Genomic DNA, 18133 nt, shown 5'->3' with positions numbered 1-18133 from the left:
CCAGTACTCCTCTGGGGCGGGGAGCCGTGTCCAATACTGGAGCTTAACGGCTGCGCCGGGTCCATGTCCGTCACCTCGTTCTCCAGTCGGTTTATCTCCCTCTGGATAGCATCTAATGACTCTTGTAATTGTTCCATCGTGTGAGTAATTCCTTCCGCAACACGACCGATCCCACCGCTGCCACCAATGTAACGAAAATCCGTTCTCGGGTTCGTTCCCTTTGGGGAAGGGTCTGCGGTACCACGGTACACTCGAATGAAACAAACAAATCAATTACAACTTGTGGAGTGACCTCCTTTATTCTTCTATGATTCCAAATTATTTGTAACAACCGATTATAATAATTAATAATTAAATTAGTTCTGCTATTACGCCGGACTTGAAACAACAGCGTAACCACCAGTAATGACGTAACTTCAAATAGTAGCGTAACCACCAACAAATGGTGTAACCTCCACAGCAACGTAACCACCAACAATGGTGTAACCTCCACAGCAACGTAACCACCAACAATGGTGTAACCTCCACAGCAACGTAACCACCAACAATGGTGTAACCTCCACAGCAACGTAACCACCAACAATGGTGTAACCTCCACAGCAACGTAACCACCAACAATGGTGTAACCTCCACAGCAACGTAACCACCAACAATGGTGTAACCTCCACAGCAACGTAACCACCAACAATGGTGTAACCTCCACAGCAACGTAACCACCAACAAGGGTGTAACCTCCACAGCAACGTAACCACCAACAATGGTGTAACCTCCACAGCAACGTAACCACCAACAAGGGTGTAACCTCCACAGCAACGTAACCACCAACAATGGTGTAACCTCCACAGCAACGTAACCACCAACAAGGGTGTAACCTCCACAGCAACGTAACCACCAACAATGGTGTAACCTCCACAGCAACGTAACCACCAACAAGGGTGTAACCTCCACAGCAACGTAACCACCAACAATGGTGTAACCTCCACAGCAACGTAACCACCGACAATGGTGTAACCTCCACAGCAACGTAACCACCAACAATGGTGTAACCTCCACAGCAACGTAACAACCAACAATGGTGTAACCTCCACAGCAACGTAACCACCAACAATGGTGTAACCTCCACAGCAACGTAGCCACCAACACAGTGGTGTAACCTCCAATACAAAACAGCGAGCGTAGCCTCGGGCTAACCTGTAACTTTCTCACTCCTTTTGTAACAAGAAATCACGAAATAAATTACACTTACTACTTACTGTTTCTATAATTCTCTCTTTTTATTACTCCACTTTAGTTTTCTCTTTTACACTTTGTTTTTCAATCTCTTTAAATCTCTACTATTATTTATACGTCTGCTCTCTGCTTCTCCTCCTTTTCAACTCCCTGCTCATCTGCCGCCCTCTATCTTTTCTCCCCCAAAATCATTACAATATAGTGAAAAATGCATTAAAATGAGCATACAGAAAGACTTATTGTTCTAATTGCAAAATCTACATACATTTACATTTCTTCAGTAAAATGTGCTGTTGAATAAAAGGCGACTCGCCATCTGAAACATTCTCTGAAACCAATCGGAGCTGCGCCTTCTGGTATCTGTTTCCTCACAGCTGCTACGTCTTTCTGCTGACCGTCGGGGATTCCCCTTTTTAAAAAACACGCACACGATACTGTACGATGGTTTTTCCATGGTCAAAATGTAGCGTTTTAAATTTTACTAAAATACCTGCATGTAAAACAATCATATCGGCGATGAATTTTTTTCTTCATTTTGAAAAGTCATTATAAAATTAAGACACATAACTTGTCAATAAATGCAAAATGATCAATAAGTAGCCTATAATAACACTCATTGTCTTACAACACTGTTATTGTTTTAACTACTGTAAATCTATACGAAGGCCTACTACACATTTATTATATTATCCTAAAAATGAGCTGGTATCCACGCGTAGGTTGAAGAAAGATTCGTAATTGTGGCTCTGGTAACTAATTTTAAAATCATATTAAATTAACATTTTCGAAACTATAAATCAGGGATAATCTTTTTAGAACTTTCAAACAAGGGACTATTTCTTTAATGATTTTTAAAAAGCACATCACTCCATTAAAACCTGTAAAATAAAAATTAAAACACAAATTATGTATATAATAGGATAAACATTATAATGTATACGACATTTAGCGCGACCAAAGTAACAACGCAATCGATATCAAACGCAACCGACTACAGCGTACTACTAGCGGCGGTGTTCTAAGAAATCCAACCTCCCCCATAATTCTCAACCCCCCTTGTGTCAATCAAATGACGTCATCGGTTATTTATTAACATAAATCCGCCCATAATTTTCAACAACCCCCTCTTGTATCTTAAGCTAAGCAGCTTTAAGCTCTAGCGTCGATCTCTACAACGCTCTCTAGCCTCTCTACTACATCTAAGGCTAGAGAAGCCTACGCAATACTGTAGCTGAGTTTTTATAATTGTAACTATCAAGGCCTAGGCCTAGGCAGGGAAAGAAATAGTTTAGAGCATTTTAGCTCCCTGTTACTAGGCTAGGCATATAGGAAAACAAGGCTAAATTTATAGCCTTTTGACATATATATTATTTATTAATACTGTATTAAATATAATTAATATAAATAAGAAACCTCCTTTCCGACCTAGCTAGGGCCTAGGCCTAGGCCTACCTACCTACTAGCTAGGCTAATACTAGTAGTAGTAGGCCTAGGCTAGCCTAGTAGTAGCTAGCTAGCCTAGGCCTACTACTCTAGCTAGTAGTAGGCTATTAGGCCTTTAGTTAGCTAGTAGTAGTAGTAGGCCTTAGCCAAGCCTGGTAGGCCTACTTGTTGCTGCTGTTCTTGTTTTAAATTATGATTTATTATAAAAAGATCAATAATCTTACCAGAGAAATCATAAACAAATAACTGCATTTGCAAATAACCTAGGCCTAAATTCGAAAATAATCTTTCGACCTAAAACTAACCCTTGTGGGTTGACACGCAGCCACATAAATTGAGATCTACCTTTTAAATAATCTGTTAGTGTTAATAGCATTGTTCCAACCCTCCCGAATCATACGGGAGTCTCCCGAATTTTAACATCACCTCCCGGTCTCCCAAATTTTTAATATATCTCCCGATTTAAAGCATGTTTATATAAAATTCAGTTTTATTACATTAAAAATAGGGCCATAGAAAATCAAAATCAATTTCAATGATACAATGAACAATTTGAAATATCCTTGTTGATGTGCAATCAAAGATCGTATAGCGATATTATAAACATGAGCATGTGTCTACAATAAAAGTTATTAATTATGATTTACGCATACGCGCATATACCATGACGCGTTTTTACACGCACAAATAGCATTTCACAGTGTTAACGTTGGTGGTGGTATACTCTCCCGATTTTTTAATTCATTTAGGTTGGAACGTCTGAGCATTGCAATTTACTAACAGTATTAATATTTTATAAGTCAAAGGCTTTTTAAAAGTCTATAAAAATGCAAAAATGTTGTGCTGTACTTCTTCCTGAATAATTGATGATCATTGAAGGCTACTTTAAAAAGATTAAGAGATTAATTAGTTTGTATAGTTTCCAAGATTGTCACTAGAACCTTTCTTAAATAAAGAGATGACTCTCTCTGGTTTATTTGGCGTGAAAAATCAGGATGATGGTTTGCAGAAAGAAAGCAGGCATCTGCTACTGTAGCTGCCTAGCTAGTAGTAGTAGGGATCCCAGTAGTAGTAGGCCATGATATCTTACTATTACTAGCGTTTCTTGCGCTGGCAAAACCAAAAACATTTACACTCTTAGTAAAAATACACTCAAAAAAAAAATTAGGAAGCATGATATTATTCAATTGTATTTATTGTTTCTGGTTGTATTTACAATTTGATGTTATTTTTGTTTACTGCCAGTTAACAAACAATTATCCTATGCTATAATCACAAATGAGATGATAAAAATTTGCCCAAAAATGTTTAAAACTTTGAATGTTAACAAACCATAATAACAATAATAATTTATTGAACTTGCGCTTTTATAACAGCGGCACACTTTTAAGTAAAGGTGCGTTAACTTTAAACGACATAGAAAGAAAAATTACAATATTTAACCTTTTTACATTACACTACATACAAGTTAACATTACGATAAATAAGATTACTTAGTACTATTAACAGCAAACATGAGTTGTTTCAAAATTAAAATGGTATAAAAAACACAGAGCATCAAATAATTATAACAACGAAAAATATTAAATGCAAAAAATGAAATACAGTAATAAAAAAAATAGAGTCTATTGATAAGCAAGGAAAATAAAGCGTTTTTTCCATGCCCTTGGTACCAATGTCCTGTTAATAAATTGTAAATATTTTGAATGAATTTTACTTGTTTCAAATTGTATTTTAAGAAAAAAATATGAATAACTAAACTAAGAACTATTTACAAGCAACAATACCGTTTCTCCCATGCAGAACTTAAATATGTTTTACAAAATTTATCAAACGAATTGTATGATTCATTAGAAAGAAAGACATCCTCTCCTCCTAAGATAAAACTTAATTTGTTTTCATCATTTGCGTTTACAAATAATGTCCATGTCATAATCATCACAGAGGGTCAAATCATTTTCTAGTTTTCTTAGTTCTTCTTTTCTAATTTTGTCAAATGCATTTTGTCAAATGCATTACAGTTCAAAACAAAATGCTTAATGTCTTCAAAATCACCATTGTTACATAGTGTGCAAATACCTGTGGTTACATTTGACCACTTGCATGTTGCAAGTGTTTGATCTAGCCTTAAACTTTAAACTGGCACCATAAAAATTTGTTTGACAAATATACAATATGATCATAGGATCTCACAAAAACAAAAATTATTCAGATTTAAATATCAACACTAATGGCCCGGGGCGTTTATTCTAGGGTTACATAAAAAAGTAAATGTTTCTTTCCCAACTTAACATATATCAGTAATGTATATACCAATATTTCAAAATAGGGCTGCTAGAAATAAATTATCACAAAATTTCTGAAGCTTTAGTAACATATATCTAAACTAGATTTAATCTCAACTCCAAAATTATACTAAGATTGCTCTATACCACAATGCCAAATTATTCAAGAAATTTATTCAAAGAACATGATATTAAATTATAATTTTATAGATCAAACACCTAATAATAAATTTTTTAAAAAGTTTTCCCTTTCAGGTAGCTAATTTGTGGAATAAACTAGTACAGTAATATAAAATCGACTCCAAGTATATATGAATATAATATGTATACAAGTATATATGAATGTATACATTTTTTATTTAAAAATTTTTTTAGTGATACTGTATTTTCATTTATTTATTTACCAAAAATGGTAAGGGACAGCTAAAGAAAAAATATCTCTATGACCCAAATACATATACAAATAAAAATACATTTAAAAACATGCAAGGGATGCAGAAATTATTTAAAAAAATTGTTATAGCACCCATCCCCTGCGTTTTAGGAGATGTCTGTGGGCAGACTTTAATTTTGTTCCTTCTGATAGGACTAGGTCTTTGGCCTGGAATTGTGGGTGGCAAATTTGCACACATTTAATTTTGGGGTGATAATACACATTTTGTAAATTTCCCAGTTGTCGTGTTTGGGTTTTTGGATTGTAAAAATGTAGTTTTTCTTTGTGCCGTATCACCAAGTCATATGGTGGAGTTACTGGTTTTTTGAAATAATTTCTGCATCCCTTGCATTTTTTAATTCTGTTTGTTATATTTACAAGTTCATATGGTTGCTGCTGTGGTTGTTGTGGTTGTTGCTGCTGCGGCTCTTTTTGTTTTTGTTGTGGGTGTTGCTGCTTTCTTTTGCGTTGTTGTTGTTGCTGCTGCTGTTGTTCCTTTTTGCAGCTGTTGCAAATGAATTTTTGTTCTGGTGAAAAGTTTGTTTTTGGCACATCTAAACAATCCTGGTGGTACCATTTGTTGCATGTGTCACATGCAACCTAATATTTAACAAATAAAAATGAAATTTGATTTTATATCTCAAACAGATTTGTGCATTGTACCCTGAATAGTTGATAACAACATTAAAATGAATACATAACGGTTTAAAGACTAAAAGGTAGTACATTTCAAGGGGTAAAAAGACAGGCAGATAAAATAGGGGTATTTATTTAAAAATTACCACCCTCTTGCTTCCCTTCCCTTCTATCTCATATTAGTATGTGGTATTGATAGATGACTTAAGTGATAACTCTTCACAATTATAGCTATAAATATTTTAATATCAAAAACAGAAAAAGAAAACATTTGAAATTAGTAGCATTATTATCATTAAATTCCAAAAAGTGATAATTACGCACCCACTGTGTTGATTTGGGTTTGGGTCTTGTCTCTTCTTCATACAGACCACTTGGTACCTCCTCATTACCACAAAACCGGCAATATGGTGTTAAATTTTCTGAAAGATAAATTCAAAAATTAGGATTTTTTTGTAAATACAAAAAACATTAGGTAGGCATTTTGTCGGACATTTTTGTTACTTTTTTGTTTTTAGTAAAATTTGAAATATCAAGAATATAAAACTATAATTTACCAGATGCCATCAATATCTGTACTCCAATTTCATGCCTGTACTGTAATATAGATGTAGAGTCTGTCGCAAATTTTAAACTTCTACTTTCTTTAAAAGCCTCTGCAAACTTAGGAAACAACAGGTTTAATAAGTATGTGTTCGATCAAACAACTATTTTATTTTCCAATATTTTAGTACCATTATGACAATAACATCTTCCTTATTATTATTATAATTATTTAATATTACTTTTAGATATTAGTTACCTTGAGTACAAAAATGCCGCAAGAAGAACTGTCCCTCTGTTTGGCATGCACAGATGTGGACACATCCCACCTTTGTGCACTGCCTCCTGGTGCATTGGTGTTAAATCTCATTTTCATGAATTTACTGTGAACGAAACAATACATACAACATTTTATAGATTGCAAAATCTGATAATTTGTTTATTTATTGATATCCGCACCAACAGTGAACTATTGCCAACATGCTGATTGCCATATTAACTACGCATTAATTTGCATAAACAGACTGAAACACAAAATGACATCGAACACAGACAAATTATCTTACAGGTTAACTAAGTAATGTCAACTTATGGAAAGAGGAGGTGCCATTTTTTAAATATCAATATTGAAAATCATAAAATTTAGTTAATTTAGCAAAACATTTTAGGCAAAGTTATAATAGTTATTAGTATACAGTTGTACATATTTAGATGTTTTTTTCAATAATTAACAGAATGATTTACCTATCGTAAACTGTTTTGTCTTACAATCATTTCTATATGATACTACAGCCTGCCAGCCACATTGTAACATCAATACTTACTTCCAATTAGCTTTAATGCTAGTGCATTTTTCCTGCAAGTCTCCTAGGGGATTTAGATATAATAACAGATTCTGCTCTGGGTATCCAATCTGAAATAGTATAATAATTGTTATCAAAACCAACATAAATTTGACTAAGGGAAACTCAAATAACATTTTATGATTATCATAAATGTATTCACAGGACTGAAGAAAAAAAAATTCTTTAACAAAAGACTTTTGTAATTAACAATCATGAATAAGTTTGAATAAAACCTTCTTACTATAAAAGTCCAATGGCCTGGTTCATGTAACCCACCAATTATGGTATCAAAATTGGAGAAATCAACCTACCATATATAAAAAAAAAGTTAGTCATAATATGACCTAAAAACAGTTTTAGATTTTGTAGCATAGTTCTATTTTTAACATGTTACTTGAGATTTTAGTACTGTGCAGTAGTAGTGTTTTTTTAGCATTACTACACAATAGAAAGTTGATAACACAAACTACAGCTTATAAAGAAACCCAAACATGTCTATCCCTGTTTATTAATTAACTATTTTTCATTGAATAGTTAGTTTAAGAACAAATTGTTTATTGTTGGAAGACCTATAAATTTGTTTGTGCTTTATAAATTATAAACTATCAATAAAGCAGTTTTTTTATTATCAATAAATGTGTTATTTGTGTCATGATACATACCTTCCTTAAGTGACTTGGTTTGCATGAACCATTAAGAATATCTGTCAAAATGACAGATTCTATCCTTAGTATTTTTTTTTCCTGTAAAAAATAATATGCTATTCACAATTAAGTACACTAAGACTACTGGAACAATGAATTAAACATAATAATTTTAAATACTTTATAAAGAACTATCAAACTTAGAAACACTAAACATTCATTCTATAAATGTGTAATAATATATGTATGGCTGTTAATGTTAATGAATATTATAATCTATGCTTCTTGGGAATACAGTATAAACACATCTTCAGTAAATTTCAATTCAACCTTTAAAACAACGCAGAACCACCACTTACCGTGTTTCGGAGAACTAGTATTTCTAGGAATACGTCAATTACCTGAAAGATTTAAAAGGTGGTTTTAATTTCTGGTGTATTTTTGTTGTTGACTAATTACTGTGTGAAGTTACAGTATTTTTAAGTGGTTTGTTTGTGTACAAAAATTATAGTGAAAAATACATGTCTGTACATGGACAAATACATATTACATTTGAACTCGTCACTTTGGACAAGTGTACAATTGTCATGAAAATGTAGGCAGAACATAAATGTCAATATGTTAAGAAATTTACGATATGTTATGATTGCAAGTTTTAGAAAAAAGATGGCAGAAAGAAAAAATAATAGCAAAAAAAAAAAAATTGACAATTAGAGAGAGCGGATAACCAATAATTAAGTAGTACATGTTTACCTTGTCTGATAGCCAATCTCGAATGGTGGATAGGTCGTTTTTAAAAACCTGAATACCGGATACCTTACTGACTAGGCATTGGTCCAATTGACTTAAATTCCAAGCTGAATCAAGAGCTAAATTTAATATAAGAAAAATTTACTTTACAATATTTAAATTAAATATCTGAAGGTTAGCTTCATTGTGATACTAATAATGGAATATAGACATTTCTATGCCATTGATAGGTTTTAAATTAGCAATTTAACTTGTTTTATAGTACAGTAATTAGTAAATATTGCAGTACCATTCACTTATAATGTTTTGTGTATTTCATAGCTTGTGCATTACTGTATGTATCACTTTAAACATTCATGCAGTTTGTTAACTTTGGTTTTTAAAACAGTAGTTACCTTTAACAGCCAAATCCTTTGTATAATAGCAATTCTGAATAGCTATTGATAATAAATGAAAGTAAATTTTAATTTTTAATAATTCCTGTAATTATATTTTATATTTCATTGATTACCAATATTGAATCATATAAATTAATTCTAACCCATCTTGGTAAGTGAATAAATATAATTATTTAATAACAAGATATAGGTAAATAGCAAGGCAATTTGTGAGAATCCTCTATAACAGTACTCCAATCTTGTATTATGTACTTACAAGTCTCTTGTTTTATCCAGGACACATCTAGTTTGGCTGCAGAATAATTTATATGATAATAATAAGATGATAATATGAATGCTAGACAACTTTGTTTTTAATATTTGTTAAGTTGTTTAATGTTTACTGTATTACAAAACACTTTATACATGATATATACAGTAGTTACATTCTGTATGTTGTCTTATTTCATTACTATTTTTGCAGCCTTTTTTTACGTATTGTTATTTATTCATCGGTTACCAAATAAATTATTCTTATTAAATATTAATACATTTCTTATTACGTATTAATAATAAACAATTAGTATACTCACAGCTTTCGTCCTTTGTCCAGGATATATCTAGTTCAGCTAAAATAAAAATTTGTCTATTTTACTAATTTTTACATTCATATTTTGCTACAGAAACAACACTTACCCAATAGCTCAAGCAAGGGAAAAGATGGGGATTTAACTTAAGCTGGGGCAATTTGATATACCTTTATATTTACAGCCTATATACCCTGTAGGTCGGCATTAAGTGCTCCCATTGATTTGAAATGGCTCGAGTCGGATGGTCCACTGCTCCCATCCATGTTTTGAACAAATTTTGAACTTATTTATCTAACTTGTATGCTTTATACTTTCTGTATTGTTTGTTGTATCTTTTTCTACGCTGTGCAAACTAAATCAATTCTTTTATCGTTTACAATTATGTACTTACATAGATTTAAAAGTTCATCATCATCAACTAAAAAATGTAAAGTAATTGTTATAATGTATGCAGTACATACTGTTATTATAATATAAACACAAAGTAAAGAAAAACCAAATTAGAATGACAAAATAGAAAACATTCACTGCAGAATTGCTAATGGGCACAGAGCGAAATCCCATGCAATATTATCTTACAATTCATAAACTATACATATTTTAACATTTTATCAAGAAGTTATTTTTTTGCATAACTAAAAAACAGGGCTAACAAAATCGGTCATACACTTTTTTTAATTCTTTTATATAAAGGATAGGACCGCCCTTTAGTTGAATAAATTTCAGATTACTTACAATCACTTTCCATTTCATCATCCCCGTCATGTGGTTCTGTAACATCATCTGTTAACAAAGAATAATTATTATAAACTTGATTTGCTAAAATAATTAAATAAAAGAAAATGCTATAAAACAACGTTAAGAATAATGTATTTATAAATATAACAATTCTTACCTGGCTCATGATGTGGTTCTGTAACATCATCTGCTAGAAAAAGATAATTATTATAAACTTGATTTGCTAAAATAATTAAAGAAAAGAAAATGCTATAAAACAACGTTAAGAATAATGTATTTAAAAAAAATATCAACAACTTACCTGGCTCATGATGTGGTTCTGTAACATCATCTGTTAACAAAAGATAATTATTATAAACTTGATTTGCTAAAATAATTAAATATGTAAATAAATGCCATAAAACAACGTTAAGAATAATGTATTTATGAATACGACAACTTACCTGGCTCATGATGTGGTTCTGTAACATCATCTCTGTTAAAAAAGAAAGATAATTATTATAAACTTGATTTGCTGATAAGTAAACATTTTGAAAATGAAAATAAATTTTGTTTTTCGACATTAAAATGTATATGTGTCACACAAGGATAAAGTAGGTTTTGTAAAATTAATAACAAACCTTGGTTGTCCAAATCCGAACTAAATAAATTGTTTATGTTTTTTGTTCCTGTTTCGAGATTATTTAGAGAAACCTCAGACTCCGACGAAGAAAATCTAATTGGCGAATTATAGCCGACGTTTTCAATCTTGGCAAATCCAGTGTGTCGTCTTTGCTGTTTTCCTTTTTAAAAATATCAAAATATTTGTCATAATGTAATGCAAACTACAAAGTTATGTTAGCCTATATATTTAGGCTATTGCGGGGAGATTTAAAGATAAATAAAATGTTTATGCATTATGCACAATCAGTCATTGAATAGTGTTCTTATATCATGAATATCTGAAATATACCAGCATTTTATGCAAATTGACCGCAGTATTATATTGCAATAAATTACAGTAGTTATAATTATAGGTATATTGTAAACACTACCCTCTTATTAATAATAAAACGATTCTTTTGATGATTTGACTTTTTTATATATGTATATATATAGCATTGTTATTATTTTCAGTAATTTGCCTTCAGATTTATATATGTATATATAGGCCTATAATCAGATCTGTGTTTTCTAGACACTCTTACAATTATGAAATAAAACATTTATGAATATAACAACTTACCTGGCTCATGATGTGGTTCTGTAACATCATAAGCCAGAAATAAAGATAATTATTATAAACTTGATTTGCTAAAATAATTAAATGTAAATAAACAACATTAATAATGATGTATTTATAAATATAACAACTTACCTGGTTCATGATGTGGTTCTGTAACGTCATCTGTTAACAAAAGATAATTATTATAAACTTGATTTGCTAAAATGATTAAATGTAAATAAATGCCATAAAAGAACGTTAAGAATAATGTATTTTTAAATATAACAACTTACCTGGCTCATGATGTGGTTCTGTAACATCTTCTGCTAGAAAAAGATAATTATTATAAACTTGATTTGCTTAAATAATTAAATTTAAAAAAATGCCATAAAACAACATTAATAATGATGTATTTATAAATATAACAACTTACCTGGCTCATGATGTGGTTCTGTAACATCATCTATTAACAAAAGATAATTATTATAAACTTGATTTGCTAAAATAATTAAATAAAAGAAAATGCCATAAAACAACATTAATAATGATGTATTTATAAATATAACAACTTACCTGGCTCATGATGTGGTTCTGTAACATCATCTGTTAACAAAAGATAATTATTATAAACTTGATTTGCTGAAATAATTAAATATGTAAATAAGTGCCATAAAACAACGTTAAGAATAATGTATTTATAAATATATCAACTTACCTGGCTCATGATGTGGTTCTGTAATATCATCTGTTAACAAAAGATAATCATTATAAACTTGATTTGCTAAAATAATTAAATATATAAATAAATGCCATAAAACAACATTAATAATGATGTATTTATGAATACGACAACTTACCTGGCTCATGGTGTGGTTCTGTAACATCATCTGTTAAAAAAGAAAGATACTTAATTATTATAAACTTGATTTGCTAAAATAATTAAATGTAAATAAATGCCATAAAACAACATTAATAATGATGTATTTATAAATATAACAACTTACCTGGCTTATGATGTGGTTCTGTAACATCATCTGTTAACAAAAGATAATTATTATAAACTTGATTTGCTTAAATAATTAAATGTAAATAAATGCCATAAAACAACGTTAAGAATAATGTATTTATAAATATAACAACTTACCTGGCTCATGGTGTGGTTCTGTAACATCATCTGTTAAAAAAGAAAGATAATTATTATAAACTTGATTTGCTAAAATAATTAAATAAAAGAAAATGCCATAAAACAACATTAATAATGATGTATTTATAAATATAACAACTTACCTGGCTCATGATGTGGTTCTGTAACATCATCTATTAACAAAAGATAATTATTATAAACTTGATTTGCTAAAATAATTAAATAAAAGAAAATGCCATAAAACAACATTAATAATGATGTATTTATAAATATAACAACTTACCTGGCTCATGATGTGGTTCTGTAACATCATCTGTTAACAAAAGATAATTATTATAAACTTGATTTGCTAAAATAATTAAATGTAAAAAAATGCCATAAAACAACGTTAAGAATAATGTATTTATAAATATAACAACTTACCTGGCTCATGATGTGGTTCTGTAACATCATCTGCTAGAAAAAGATAATTATTATAAACATGATTTGCTGAAATAATTAAATGTAAATAAATGCCATAAAACAACATTAATAATGTATTTATAAATATAACAACTTACCTGGCTCATGATGTGGTTCTGTAACATCATCTGTTAACAAAAGATAATTATTATAAACTTGATTTGCTTAAATAATTAAATGTAAATAAATGCCATAAAACATCGTTAAGAATAATGTATTTATAAATATAACAACTTACCTGGCTCATGATGTGGTTCTGTAACATCATCTGTTAAAAAAGAAAGATAATTATTATAAACTTGATTTGCTAAAATAATTAAATAAAAGAAAATGCCATAAAACAACAGTAATAATGATGTATTTATAAATATAACAACTTACCTGGCTCATGATGTGGTTCTGTAACATCATCTGTTAACAAAAGATAATTATTATAAACTTGATTTGCTAAAATAATTAAATGTAAAAAAATGCCATAAAACAACGTTAAGAATAATGTATTTACAAATATAACAACTTACCTGGCTCATGATGTGGTTCTGTAACATCATCTGTTAACAAAAGATAATTATTATAAACTTGATTTGCTGAAATAATTAAATGTAAATAAATGCCATAAAACAACATTAATAATGTATTTATAAATATAACAACTTACCTGGCTCATGATGTGGTTCTGTAACATCTTCTACTAGAAAAAGATAATTATTATAAACTTGATTTGCTGAAATAATTAAATGTAAATAAATGCCATAAAACAACGTTAAGAATAATGTATTTATAAATATAACAACTTACCTGGCTCATGATGTGGTTCTGTAACATCATCTGTTAAAAAAGAAAGATAATTATTATAAACTTGATTTGCTAAAATAATTAAATAAAAGAAAATGCCATAAAACAACATTAATAATGATGTATTTATAAATATAACAACTTACCTGGCTCATGATGTGGTTCTGTAACATCATCTGTTAACAAAAGATAATTATTATAAACTTGATTTGCTAAAATAATTAAATAAAAGAAAATGCCATAAAACAACATTAATAATGATGTATTTATAAATATATCAACTTACCTGGCTCATGATGTGGTTCTGTAACATCATCTGTTAACAAAAGATAATTATTATAAACTTGATTTGCTAAAATAATTAAATGTAAAAAAATGCCATAAAACAACGTTAAGACTAATGTAATTATAAATATAACAACTTACCTGGCTCATGATGTGGTTCTGTAACATCATCTGCTAGAAAAAGATAATTATTATAAACATGATTTGCTGAAAAAATTAAATGTAAATAAATGCATTTATGTTACTCTCATTGCATATACGGATGTGATCAAGGCTTGTTCTTGATTTCAAAACACTTCCATTTTCATCTTTTAGTGTGACAGTCTTACCTTCAATGGATGCAACAATATAGGGACCACTGAAGTTCGGTTGCAAACGATTTCCTTTAATATTTCGTTTTCTTTGGTTGAATTTTAAGACTTTTGAACCTACTTCAATGGCTGGTTTTTTTAACTTTTTGTCATATTTTGTTTTGTATTGTTTCTGCTTTTTCTTTATATTGTTTAGAACAGCTTTGGTCGTTTCTTTGATGGCATTGCCTCTGTTTCTCATCATTTCTTCATTTGCCTCTGTTATGCACGATATGTTTGATAACTGTTTTTAGAGATACAAATTTATACTTAATATCAGAACACTAATAAATTAAAAATTGCACAATTGATAATAACGATAATAATTGAAACCATAATTTTATTTCTTCTAGAAATGTGGTTGTCAGTAAGGCATTTATGCAAAACATTGATGGTGTTTCCTGCCAAATGGCATTCTGCTCAGATGAAGAGAAATTGGATGTAAAAATACATTGGTCCCTACCCACTCTTCATCTTCGTCACTTATCTCAGCTGGTATTTTAGGTTTTCTGTGGTACAGGAGGAAAAATGGACTGTACTCTGTAGTCGTGTGCCAGTTGATGTTTAAGGCGAAAACGACTGAATCCAGGTACCTTTCCCAGTCATCTTTTTTTTGATCCATTAATTTACTCAGGCAACTGAAATATAAAACCAACATTTGGATGATGTTATGGAAATTAATGACTATACAAACATATTTACTGTTTGATAATAGTGGATTTGTTATTGCCATCTGTATACAATTGAGAAGGTTATAATTGAGAAGGTTACAGTATAATTCAGAAGGTTTATAAGATTTTTTGTACAACTGCACACATCCTTACACATCTAGGAATATTGATGTGAAGTTTGAACATTATCCGTCATCTTAAATCAAATATAGCGGCCAATATGGGGTCCTTGTGATCCACTTTCTCTGGATGTTACTGGAGTTGGGACTAGTGGCCAAATTTTACTGGTTTGGTGTAAAAGAAAAGTGTTCGGGAGAGTATAATTGAATTTTAAAATAACCAAAATTGTACTGGAAATGTTTTATACTTTTAAAAACCATCAATGGAGGGTTGTGGGTTAACAATAATGTGGCAACCGCTCAAGGGCGGGTATTTTTTTTAGTTTCAACGTGCTGATTGAATATTATAATTGTAAAGATGCACATACCTCTTTATTTTTTTATTGGTACTTTCATCCAAGCCATTTGATTGTGGATGGTAAGCTGTTGTTTTCCTATGTTGTACCCCCAATATTTTGCAAAGTCTCTCGTTAACCTTCAGTGTTGAAACGAAACGATTACATTATTTTCTATTCCCATTTGAAATTCAACGAATTATATTTTACATACTATGTCATACTAATAGTGTACCCAATTGTTGTAGAGACGCTTAATATATACTTAACTCATAATGAACTAACCTTATTTACAAACTCTTTTCCGTTGTCGCTTATGATTGATTTAACGGCACCATGTCTGTGGTAAATTTTTACCATGCACTCTGCTACCTCTTCACTTGTTTTTTGCCGAATGACAAAGGCCTCACACCATTTGGTGTAGTAATCAGTAGCGGTAAATATGTACTTTTTTCCTCCGTCTGACGTTTTATACGGGCCCATTAAATCAATGCCCATCATCTCAAAAGGGCCAGTTACCTGCAGAAACAAAACAAGTAAATTTAATTTACAACATATATTTTAAATAATGCTGTTGGTCTGGTAGGGCAGAATTTTTTAAACCTTTAAAAGTAATGTAGTTTTGAGATTCACAATTATACTGTAAAACAAAATGCATTTTTTAAACTGCAAAACATTTTTTGGAACGAACATGAATGGAAACATACACCCTCAATTAAAAATCAATACTTGGTCAACCAGTATGAGTGAGTTGCCTGGTTTGATTAATAATGTTTTGGTGATGATCTTTTTTTTTGTAATGAAAAAACCATTCTTAGATCAGAATAAAAATAAACAATAAAGTCATACTGCTATTGGTTTGAGTTCCCTTGAAATTGACTTTAAGCTGTCTCCTTTCTGGCAAGACAAGCAGTTTGTTATCTAAAAGTTAAACAAAATATTTTATTGTTAAGATACATTGTTCTATATATTCTAGCAATTTACATCTCCAAACTTTCATATGATGTCTGACAGCTAAACATTATTTATGTAAATAATTGTTTATTTAAACAAAATTTTCCAATTGTAAATAGACTGAATAAAAGACTGTTACCGTAAGAGAAATTGTAATCTTAAAAAAATGTATACCTTCATAAGATTTCAAGCTTACCCATTCATTTATCATTAGTGTTTGGCCTGGCCAGTAAAAACGTTCACACACCATCTTGTGTGTTTTGTTTCGGCCTAGATGCCCCCCTGTTGGTATGTCGTGTACCTGTCTCAAGACTTCTTTTGCTTCTTCTTTTGTTTTTATGCATTTGACAACTCTTCCATCCTTTATTTTTCGGTGAAGGATTTTTCCTAGATTTAATAAAAATATAATTATGAATTATGTTAATGTTAATTGTATTTATTTTATTGTAGATTACAAAAAGGAAAAACAAAACAAGAATTAAAGAAGTATTTAAAACAATGAAGAATGGAGTCAGCATTGATAACACAAGTTCTATAATACTACTAATTTGTAATAACAAAACAAAACTGTATAGTCATTTACCCTTTGAAGAGTATTTGTTTACTTTTAGATTTTTGGCTACAAATTGATATTTATTTTTGAATTATTTATAATCTGTATTATAAGAGAAATAGTTGTTACAGTTGTTAGCAACCTCCCTGTAGTTGAGGATGGTGTGAATTAGTAGTAAATATTTATATACCTTGTATAACAAAATTCAGGCATTTTCTTCTGATCCTCCGTTTATCCTCTTTGGAACATCCCTCTGGATAACTAGAATTACTCAGGTAATTATATACCTTGTCATATTCTTCTTCCATAGTTTTACAACCTAAACATTTACTTTGGAGATGGGCAAAATTGTTTAATTAAAAAAAAAATTTTTTCGAATGTTTGTAGTTAATTTATAGGCACTGTAACTAAGGTCCAGTTTAAATAGAAAGTAACCGCTTAATAATTGTGTAAATAAATTTCACCAAAGTAATTAATTTGTATCAAGACTTGAAAGCTATTGTCTTCATGGACACAATTTTAATTTAACCAAATATATTTTATTATTTTTTTACAGGCATATATTAAAATTGTCTGCAATAATGTGTAAAACGTTTATCCGGTTGATAGTTTAAATGATAATAAAATTGATTTAATGAGCGGATACTCAAATTCTATATTATTTTGCGTAACGATACATCATTCTATTCATGTGTTATGATCAAGCATATGCTTATTCATGTAAACACCCTGGTTATATGTTATAAA

General features: G+C 30.2%; 1 protein-coding gene and 1 long non-coding RNA gene across 2 annotated transcripts; one reads left to right on the top strand and one right to left on the bottom strand.

Annotated features, from left to right (window-relative positions):
* The first annotated feature begins 2341 nt into the window (after nt 1-2341).
* Nucleotides 2342-18024, top strand: LOC144844307 (uncharacterized). The gene is made up of 3 exons (XR_013612415.1): nt 2342-2477; nt 15108-15343; nt 17284-18024. It is a non-coding gene; the product is annotated as an uncharacterized LOC144844307 (long non-coding RNA).
* Nucleotides 5413-16252, bottom strand: LOC144852789 (uncharacterized). The gene is made up of 10 exons (XM_078710767.1): nt 16165-16252; nt 15913-16019; nt 14734-14998; nt 12012-12044; nt 11740-11769; nt 11135-11296; nt 10958-10987; nt 10672-10701; nt 6352-6449; nt 5413-5991 (listed from the first exon to the last, which is right to left on the bottom strand). The coding sequence occupies exons 3-10, from the start codon at nt 14957-14959 to the stop codon at nt 5476-5478; spliced, it is 1125 nt and encodes a 374-aa protein (XP_078566893.1). The 5' UTR covers nt 14960-14998; nt 15913-16019; nt 16165-16252; the 3' UTR covers nt 5413-5475.
* Nucleotides 18025-18133: the final 109 nt, after the last annotated feature.

This window comes from Antedon bifida, chromosome 1 (genome assembly GCF_963402885.1).
Source record: "Antedon bifida chromosome 1, ecAntBifi1.1, whole genome shotgun sequence".
NCBI classification, from domain to species: Eukaryota; Metazoa; Echinodermata; class Crinoidea; order Comatulida; family Antedonidae; genus Antedon; species Antedon bifida.
Note: the sequence above shows the minus strand (reverse complement) of the source record. Positions and strands in the feature narration are given on the sequence as shown.

Excerpts from the sequence above, each read along its gene's own strand:
- LOC144852789 (XM_078710767.1), bottom strand. The coding sequence starts at position 14,959 with ATGATGAGAAACAGAGGCAATGCCATCAAAGAAACGACCAAAGCTGTT. Across the intron at positions 10,988-11,134 it reads TTCGGATTTGGACAACCAAG|ATGATGTTACAGAACCACAT; the intron begins GTTTGTTATTAA and ends TTTTTAACAGAG. Across the intron at positions 5,992-6,351 it reads AACCCAAATCAACACAGTGG|GTTGCATGTGACACATGCAA; the intron begins GTGCGTAATTAT and ends GTTAAATATTAG.